Genomic DNA, 9,389 nt, shown 5'->3' on the forward strand with positions numbered 1-9,389 from the left:
TCTGTGTGGCGCTCGTTTATGCCACGCCATGCAGCGGGAAGCGGACGGGACGCGCGGGCGCGCGAGGCGAAGCGAGAGAGAAGCAGAGCCAAAAAAGAGAGGGAGAAAAAACCCCCCCCCCCCCCAAAAAAAAAAACCTCTCCCATACCATGCTGACCGGAGATTTATTGATGAGAGAGACGTAACTACTGGCGGGTAGGCAAGGAAAGACGGGGAGCTAGAACCGCATGTGTGCATGTGAGCTGACGTCGTCTGCTCGACGCACATTGGTTTGGTCTGCATGTGTCGTCGGAAGTCGGTGAGAGGTCGATTGGCGGACACATATGGAGGCGGGCGCTTCTTTGCGGGACGGGCCCTCGGCCGCCTTCAATTGCATCATGCTCCTTACCCTGCCCACGGGAGAACCTACATGCCCGTTGGACATGTGGCCGCCGCCTTCGGTGGTGGTTGAGGTTGTGCCCTTATCTTTTTCGCGCACAAGATCTTCGAAAGAGCTTGGGCTGCGTCTGAACACCCGCCATCAGTTGCCTAATCCGTCTCTTTGTTCCTTGCGGTTCATCTTCCGACGATTTCTGGAAGCAAAATTTTTCTCTTCTTTGTTTTGATCGACCTCGTTGACCGGTGTGTCGTCGTCTACTAGACCCCGATCACCGGATGGATGAGCTCATGGCACGCAATGAGCACTCCAGGACGCGGCGGGCGGGGGAGACGAGGCAGAAGGGCATTGCAATTTTGCAAACACATCACCAAACGATGACGGCGATGAGGGTGAGTGAGCCCTCCCCACGTGCCCAGAAGGCGGAAGCAACACCAGACTGGTTGCGGTCGCCGTTGCGGCCGCGGCCTGTTTGGAATTTGGAAAAGACGAGAGAGTGGGGTCGTCCGTCGGTCATGACTTCGCAGGCACTGGCTGCTGGCCCAGGTAGCACATTTTATCTGATCTCTTTCTTACAACCACCGTTCCGCGCCCGCCCGCCTGTCGATTATCACCGGTACACCGGTCTTTGTCGGACACGATTCCCTTTTGCTTGATTTTTTTTTTTCCCCCCTCCGTCGCTGTCGCTCACCAAGGCACTCATAATTTCGCTCTCTGTCTTTTCTCGTTCTCGGTTTCCTCCGCTTCTCGCTACCGATGTCCGGATTACCGAGACTAGGGGACTTGGTAAGCGACTCCGACGGACCTTGGCCAAACGGAACAGACTGGCGGTATGGCGGTATGCCCTTGGTGACAAGAGACGGACGGGCAGCAGATCAGGGGACGACGTGTCGTTTTTGTCTTGGCGGCGATGATGGGTGGCCGTCGAGGTCGTCGAGTAGAGGTGAGCAGGTACGTGGTGCAAGTCCGGTCCGGAGGAGCGGTCAGAGAGACTGGAGACACAGATGGGGACCCACGCGAAGCAGTCTGTTTTGGGGAGATCGGAAATCCCAAAAGACAGGAGCCTGGAGCGACGACGAGCGAAACAAAAGGCTCCGCGGAGTGCAGCAGGCAGCTGGCCGGCCATTTGGGTGGATCATCTACTACACCGACGATGCATCACGCCCTACCGATATTGGATGTCTCCATCACAACCCACGACGGCGGTGTCAGGCAATTTGCTCCACCCGTGCACTCAACACATGACATGAGGGTCGCCACCGCGTCAATGGTGACTACCTAGGTACTCGAACAGGATTTTGCTCGTCGAAGAATGATTCCAAGTCCTGCGCATGACAGACCATCACTCTTGGCTCCCTACTATAGGTAGCTACCTCGCCGCAAGCCTCCACAAAAACCCAAGAAAGCAGCGCCATTATTTTCCAAAAATCTCGCGATTCACGATTCTCTCATTACCAAGGCACCTCATCATCACAGCCGGCAGAGCGGTCTCGCCCCAAGTACTGGAATCCCAAGCCCCAGCAACCAACGCACAGTGGGGATGGGGAAGGGATAGAGAACATTGAGAACCCCTTGCCCGTTCGTTCGTTCGTCTGCGCCGCACGCTCATGCCCGCGGCTCCACTCCCACCACGCTCTCGACCGCCTCAAGCGAGCCCCCAACGACCCAACGCCGCGGTTCAAGGGATTCGATATTGTGGGCTCTACCAATCTCACAACGCATTCTTGCCTGATTTGATTCGTTTGCAATCAAGTTGGTTGCTCTGGCTCCATCCGGGCAATGAAGGTAGGTGGACGAGAAAGTATGTTTTCGCTGGGCGAAGCAGCGATTATGAATCGCCTCTCAAATTGCACGATTCGAATAGTGACTAGGTAGGTGGGTAGCCAGCCGCCGGACGCGCCGCCATGCATCTATCTGTGGAACAAGGCATCAACGTCGCCCCCGCGGCCTATTTCTTGAGCCTTCGGATGCTGACCTCAAGATGCATCATCCATGTGGAGAGACGCAGCACCCCAGCCAGCATCGAATGCGTCCTTTTAGCAAGCGTTCACGCGTTGCTCTGTACTCGCTCTCGTCCTCCCGCCAATAAAAGCGTCGATCTCTTTTTTGGCTGGACGCGGCGTGTTGGGGCTCGGCACACCTTTCCCAAATCCTACTCCGGAAGATCGACGGGGGTAGCTGCTGCAGCTGCTCCTTCAAGCTTTGTGCCTGCTATACACCATGGACTCGGTGGCCAGACGAAGACAGGCGGAGAAAGGCAGTGTGGTAAGGTCAGCGGCGGAGATTTTCGAGTTTCCGTGGCCGCGTGAGGTCGGTTGTCTTGTGGAGTAGGTTTGGACGTATGTAAGCTGTCCCTTGGCCGCGGCGCCTCGTGGATACACCCACACACACCCCTGTCAAGCCACGCCGTTGCATTATCATCGGCCATCAAAACGTCTCTTTTGCCAGATCCCCACGTCCGGAAGGTGGGGAGGAAGAGGACAACCGCAAGAGAGAACGAGAGCAGGTGGGTCGGTCGCATGCCTGGCCTCCTGGCTCTCTGCCTCGTGTCTGTCTGTCTGTCTGTCTATCTGTCTATCTGTCTGGCTGGCTGGCTCCATCGCGTAATTCTCTGTGCGCCCTCTGTCTCTGGTCGTCATGATTGTATTCTTTTTTTCTCCATTCCTTTGGCGAGCTCGCGAAGAGCTGAGGTTGAAACGGACTTCGCGCCTTGTCGCTACCAGACAGCAGTCAGGCAGTTCAGGCAGGCAGCTCGCGTCGGCCGCTCCGATCCATTGTTGGGTCTGCCCGTCTGCCTGCCCGTCCGTCCAAGCTCCCAGCTCCCCTGGTGGTGCTCAACACCCACACCATGCACGCATCCCTCTGTCGTCGACATCTACTTGAATCAACCAAAATAACCACCCAAACTCTCACGACCCAACCTCATCTACTCTAATTCCGTGCATTAATCAGCGTTCGTGAACGCCCTTGTAAAGCACTTTTTCTTCCACGCATAGCACAACAACATGCATGCATGCAAAAAAACACTTTTAAAAACAACCACACCACACCACACCACACGCCTCGTGCCGCCCCGTGCCGTGCCGCGCCACGATTGATGCTTTGCTTACTCGCTTGCTTGCCTGTCTGTCTTACCTCTACCACAGCGCCATACCACCACCGCCGCCGCCCGTCGGGCCTCCCTCCATCCTTCCCCCCCCCAGTCCCCTTCAAACCCCTCCAGCATCCAGCATTCATCCCACCCTACCCTAGGCACCTAACCAGAAACCGAGCCCCATCAACCCATCATCACCCCGCAACGCGCCCAATCAGACGCCCAGACGACACGCCACGCCGTTGACGCGGAAGCTTCTCCGCGCAAGGGGTCTGCGAGGGCAGTGTAAGGTAGGCGTACCTACCTTCCCTGTGTATGGCGGCGGGTTTTGGCGGGTTTGGCGTCGGGGCTGCGGCGCGGTGCCGCGGACGGAGGGGGATCCCTGGCCTTTTGGGCCTCAGGATACCCATGGTGGAGAGGGTGAGTTTGTGAGGCATGTAGGTTCGTAGCTAGGTGCGTCGACGATGTCAACGGCGACACGGATTGCTCCGTGGAATTCGAGTGCGCTGCCATGTGCTATGGATGTTGCAGCACGCGCTGCCTGCCGTGGTACGTACCTTGCGACATGCGCCATTACTTCGTTGGGTGAGGCGATGGAAATGTGCAGAGTGAAAACCCAGATGTGGATGACTTAGGTGGCCTGAGGAACCTGACTAGCTGGTAGCCAAGGAGACGACAGGCAGTTGAGCAGTGCTGCTGCTGCTGCTGCTGCTGCTGCTGCTGTGAAGCGTAGGGGTTGGTAATTGCGAAGGATTCGCCGTCTGTATGTGCCTGTGTGATGAGGCGGGGGGTTTGGAAGGTGGGGGCGATAGGTGAGAGAGGGGGTGGGTGCGCGATGCGTGAGGGGTCAGGAAGGCATGCGAACAGACCGCGGCTTATTTGCCCAACAGATATGTGCAGAGGGCATTTTTGGCGCCTTTGACCACTGATTTAATGGAATTGTTCATGCTACGCTTGGCTTGAGTACTTTGCGGTACTTTGGACCATTCAAGCTTCAAAAAATCCCTATAATTGTGTGTACCATGACTTTTATCCGCGAGCCTTAATAACTGGCTTTTGTTCCTGGCCCTCGAATGCCGCGACTCTGCTTCCTCAGAAGCTCGAATGTTCTATAAGCTTAATTTCCCCAGAAACTTTTTCCATTAAATCCTGTAAGTCTCCATAGGGTTGCATGTGCCTACACTTCGCATCCAGCACGAGGTCAAGTCGGTGGTCATTTTCCGGAGAGAAATGCACAAGGAAGCGTGGTCTACCTACTCGAGCGCGCTGGCAGCCAGGCAACAGATGTTGTTTACTCGGCTGCCATCGACAGCCAGCAAGCGCGCCATGGCTGAATCTCCCCCAGGCTACCGCACGTAGCAAATCGCGAAGGTTGGGCGCGGTGCACTTGTAGTAGTGCAAACAAAGCGCGGGGCGTCGTGACATGCTCACAGAAAGAAAGAAACGAAAAACCGGCGCATCTCTCAGACTTCGAGCCCCCACGCGAAAGCCAACCAAGGTGCTGCGGTACCGCAAACAGAGATGGGCACCATGTCCAAGATCGCCTACGCGCCTAACTGCCCAGACGACGGAATGTGTATCTGGTGGCGGTCGACTGCGAGTCCAAGGAAGTTCCTTGGCGGCAGACGGCGTCGGTTGGTTTTGGGCCGTGTCAGTTTGCAACTCACCTTGCTTGCCCTTCTCAGGTGCTAAGGGAAGCTAAGGCCCATGTTGTTGGCGCTCCAGCCAGCCAAATGTTTGGCGCTTTCCGAGTCAAGCGTCGACCTACCTCTCAGCGTTTTGAGGACAACGTGTGCACCAACGGGTTAGGCAGGCAGAGGATGGTCATCCACGGGGAACTCGGTGACAGGCGGACTTGCCAGAAGCGGCTACTGCGGCTGCTAGGCCTCCGTCAGACGGGAGGACGCGTGCCGTGCGTCTGGTGCTATGTAGTTGAGGGTCTGCGCGTCGTCGGCGGACGAGGTGTAGATGGAGGCAAGCTCCGTACGGAGACGGACGGACGGCGCAAGCTCGCGAGCTGGATCCGGGTTGGGGAGGGAGAAGCGAGCAGGGCCGAAGGAGCAAAGGTCGTGCGCTGGCCTGAAGCGAACGAGTAAGGCCGCAAGAAGGAGATGGAGAGGAAAAGAAGGCACAAGATGAAGGCCGGGCGAAACGGGGAGACTCGTGTGCTTGCTTGCTTGCTTGCTTGCTTGCTTGCTGGCTTGCTGGCTCGCTGGGGAGATGGATGTTTGACTGTCGCTGGCCGGGCTTCAGAATCTGTGTCGAGCTGGACACTTTTGCCCCCCGAAGCGGTTAACGTGAGAATCAATAGCGCATGGCCTGTTGTCAGCATGTCGTGTCAAGGACGGGACCCTTTGAATCCTGCTCAGCTCGTCAGCTTGCAAAGACGACGACAATGATCATCGACCTTCGACTGACTCCGGTGTCGCTGCAGAAGGATGAGCCGACGGCGCCAAGACGGGCCACCACTTTCCTGACTCAACACCACGACGCGGGTACTTGAAGCCGAACTGACCATTGATCATTGACGTCGTCACCAAAGCGGCTGAGAGCATCGACAACTCTTCCGTAGCGACACCGCAAAGCGGCTGGCTGTCTGGAGGCGGTTCCGATTCGAATCGCAAATCGACTGCGCAGGATTCCAGCGACATGCTCAATGCACCTTTTCCCCTCAGTCATCCTCTCATCGAATGACATCTTGCGCTTTGAATCGCGGCGTCCCCCATTCGCCGACGCCCGACAAAGTACTACTCTTCAGCTGAGGGCGCAGCCGCTGTCAAGTGGGTTTCTGTGCCTCGAACGAGAAACACGTGACCCAGACTAGCCGCCCTCAGACTGTATTCGTCTCATACCGTGCTCTGGGCTTACTCAGCCTCCTTTCTAGTCATCATGTCTCTCAATGCGTCGCTTGCCCGCCCTGCTCCATCTCTGGTAGCCACGATAAGTGAGACACCATCAGCCTCATCCGTGGTTTCGACGACGGCAATGCCGCTGAGGCTGTAGGGCATGGCCTCAACGCTGTGTACAAAAGACAATGCCAAGGGCTTTGGATCTTTGAAGTCGCTCTATCTGCAGTTGCTCGCCCTATTGGTGGCGTCGGATCCTCATTTGAATTCTCCTTGTCCTTCTCACGCGTCGTCTTTCCATTCCAAGACTCGTTGATCGTGTCTGTCGAATTCCTTTCCTGTTCAGGTCCGCAAGTCGGGAAACGCTCTTTTGATATTCCTCCCGAGTACACAAGGCCATCGAACTTGGCCGTCGCGCAGCCGGCGGCTTGGTGAAGATGCGCTTCGCAATCCTTTTCCTCCTCGCTGCCTTGCTGGCATTGATCGATGCCCGGCTGGTTCGGGCTTCCAACAGCAATGGCGAGCCTCACATCCTGGCGAGAGCAGGTGAAGATCCAGCCAAGGCTGACAAAGGTGGTCAAAATACGGGACAGGACGCTCGAAGGGGAGGTCAGAATGATCGAGGCAGCCAGGGCGGACAAAATGACCAAAACCAACGTGGCCAAGGCAATGGAGGTAACCAGCAAGGTGAGGAAGGTTGCAAGCAGAACGGTAATGGCGATAATGGGAACAATGACAATGGAGGAGGTAATCAGGGCGGAAACGGCAACCAGGGGACCAATGGCGGTGGTAATGCTGGAGACCTACAACTACAACCGGATGTTATCCAAAAGGGAAGTCAGAGCACTGGACAAGATGGAACTGGTAGCCAAGCAGGACAGACACCCTCTGAAACGTAAGTCGGCTGTTGGTCGATACACTGAAGAAACAGACTGATTAGTGACGACAGAAACGACGCCAACTTTATCAACTTCTGTGAGGGAGACACCTTGACAAATGGAGCGCAAAACGAAGCCGGCTCTTGCAACGGCATTGGTAACTTTCCCAAAACATCAGCTCGGCTTCTCCGACTAATCGACTCCAGTGATGGGCAAGATCCCTGCCCAGAGCCAAATGGTCTCGGCCATCATCGTCAGTCCAAAGCCCGGCGAGGACATGAACGCCAACAAAGCCTTCGACATCAAAGTGCAGACGTCCAATCTGAAAGCGGGCGCTTTCACCAATGCGCAGACCACGTATTACGCGGCTCCACAAGAACTAGACGACGGTGGAGATGTCGTTGGGCATGCTCATGTCGTCATCCAGGACATGGGCGGCACCATGACGCCGACAAACACGCTTGATGCATCCAAGTTTGTCTTCTTCAAGGGCATCGACGATGCCGGAAACGGCGATGGGTTGCTGAGCGCCACGGTTGCCGATGGCCTTCCTCCCGGTGTCTACAGAGTGTGCAGCATGAGCAGCGCCAGCAATCACCAGCCCGTAGTCATGCCGGTTGCCCAGCGCGGATCTCAGGACGACTGTACCAAGTTTACTGTTGGACAGGTTGGTTCTCTGGCTGTGTACTGAAAGATCAGAGTGTCCAGGAGCTGACTGAATGCTAGGGGAATAACGCCAACAACGGCGGCGGCGGCAGCGGCGGCAATGGCAGGGACGGACAGAAACAAAATGGCCAGGACAAAGCACAGCAAGAAGCACAAGGATGGATTGGTCGCGGCAAAATCAACAACCGTCTCGTCCGGAGCGCCAAATTCATCCACCCTGCCTTCTCTGCAGCAGAGGCACGGTATAAAAGGTCGTTGATGGGCACCAATCACCTGTAAGCAAGCGGGGACTGCAGCAGTGTTGAAGTGAAGGTTGGCTTTTGCTCTTCCAAACTTTTTACCCCGAGTCTCTTTTCCATCCATCTCTGTTTCCCTCGCTTCGGAGATGAATTGTATGTACATGATACCAAAAGTCGACTGTGACTTTAATCTTCAATCGCTGATGAGATGGCTCCAAATTCCGAGAAAACATGTCGATACTTTCCTTTCAAACATCCACCTTTTTTTTTTCCCCCAGTTTCTTCACTCCAACACATCGAGCACTATGCAACCTGAACCAAACCTACACTCACCCCCTTGCCATCCATCCCATAATCCCGGCACACTGCGCACCACACGACCTCATTACCCAGCGAAATGAATTTCAAGCACGTCCTCGACAGCGCCCACAACGCACACCTCCCCCTCAGCATCACGACGCCACAAGAATAGCACGAAACATGGTCTGGCGGGGTCTCTCACTGGCTCGCTCCCCTCCGCAGATAATCAATCAAACCGGTCTACCCAATCGCCGTCTCTTTTCCTCGTTTCGTTTCGTTTCGTTTCGTTCGTTTCTTTCGTTCGTACACGTACGGGGCACGCAAACAGACACGAGAACCGCCATCACGAACCAGGCGGGCAGGCGTCCAGACCGTTCTATTGCTCTGCTCTGCTCTGCTCTGCTGCTCCGTTGTATTTCCTTCTCCACTACTATCCCACGCACCCACCCACGCAGGCGGTTGGTAATCCCCCGGTGCGGTCGGTCATAAACTTGAGTTTCTTCCTCTCCGCCTGTGCTGCCCGTCCACTCACCTGTCTCTTCCTTCATTCTTTCTCTCCTTCCTTCCTTTGTTGCCCGTGTCATCCGGTCAGTGCGCTACACACTACGCACAGGTGGCCTGCCCACGCACGGAGGCCAGCGCATGGCAGCGCATGGCGTCGCGGCCCTACCAGGCCCATCCGGTCTGCCTCCACGATCCAGCGCCGTGGCGCCCACATCGTCGACCAGTGAAAATGGACAGTAACAGCTCAATACAGCGCGCAATACGCGCTTCAGACAGACAAGCCGCATACCAAGCCAACGCAGTCCGTTCATTGAGCGAGTACGACAACCGCCGCCGCTGCGGAGAGCGCAGGAGTGGAACGCGTCATGAAGATGCGGCGGGTGGGTAAGACGCGTTGATTGGCTTCGTTTGCGTGTTTGTTAGTGGGTAGGTGCTTGGCCGTCTGGCACGGAGGTAGATGGCTAGTGACGGCCAAGGCAAACGGAA

At 56.2% G+C, this 9,389-nt stretch overlaps 3 protein-coding genes across 3 annotated transcripts; 2 read left to right on the forward strand and 1 right to left on the reverse strand.

Annotated features, from left to right (window-relative positions):
* The first annotated feature begins 2,790 nt into the window (after positions 1-2,790).
* On the forward strand, positions 2,791-3,290 carry IWZ02DRAFT_49809 (uncharacterized protein). Its single transcript, XM_066770206.1, has one exon. The coding sequence runs from the start codon at positions 2,896-2,898 to the stop codon at positions 3,271-3,273; it is 378 nt and encodes a 125-aa protein (XP_066620407.1). The 5' UTR covers positions 2,791-2,895; the 3' UTR covers positions 3,274-3,290.
* Positions 3,291-5,144: 1,854 nt separating this feature from the next.
* Positions 5,145-5,992, reverse strand: IWZ02DRAFT_49837 (uncharacterized protein). Its single transcript, XM_066770209.1, has 2 exons — positions 5,889-5,992; positions 5,145-5,831 (listed from the first exon to the last, which is right to left on the reverse strand). The coding sequence occupies exon 2, from the start codon at positions 5,800-5,802 to the stop codon at positions 5,395-5,397; it is 408 nt and encodes a 135-aa protein (XP_066620408.1). The 5' UTR covers positions 5,803-5,831; positions 5,889-5,992; the 3' UTR covers positions 5,145-5,394.
* Positions 5,993-7,275: 1,283 nt separating this feature from the next.
* IWZ02DRAFT_382634 (uncharacterized protein) lies at positions 7,276-7,885 on the forward strand (the record flags this gene model as incomplete). The annotated part of the gene is made up of 2 exons (XM_066765234.1): positions 7,276-7,351; positions 7,401-7,885. Coding segments are annotated over 2 exons (561 nt in total), but the record flags the coding sequence as incomplete, so codon positions are not given.
* Positions 7,886-9,389: the final 1,504 nt, after the last annotated feature.

Source organism: Phyllosticta citriasiana (genome assembly GCF_038021145.1).
Source record: "Phyllosticta citriasiana strain CBS 120426 chromosome Unknown IWZ02scaffold_11, whole genome shotgun sequence".
Lineage (NCBI taxonomy): Eukaryota > Fungi > Ascomycota > Dothideomycetes > Botryosphaeriales > Phyllostictaceae > Phyllosticta > Phyllosticta citriasiana.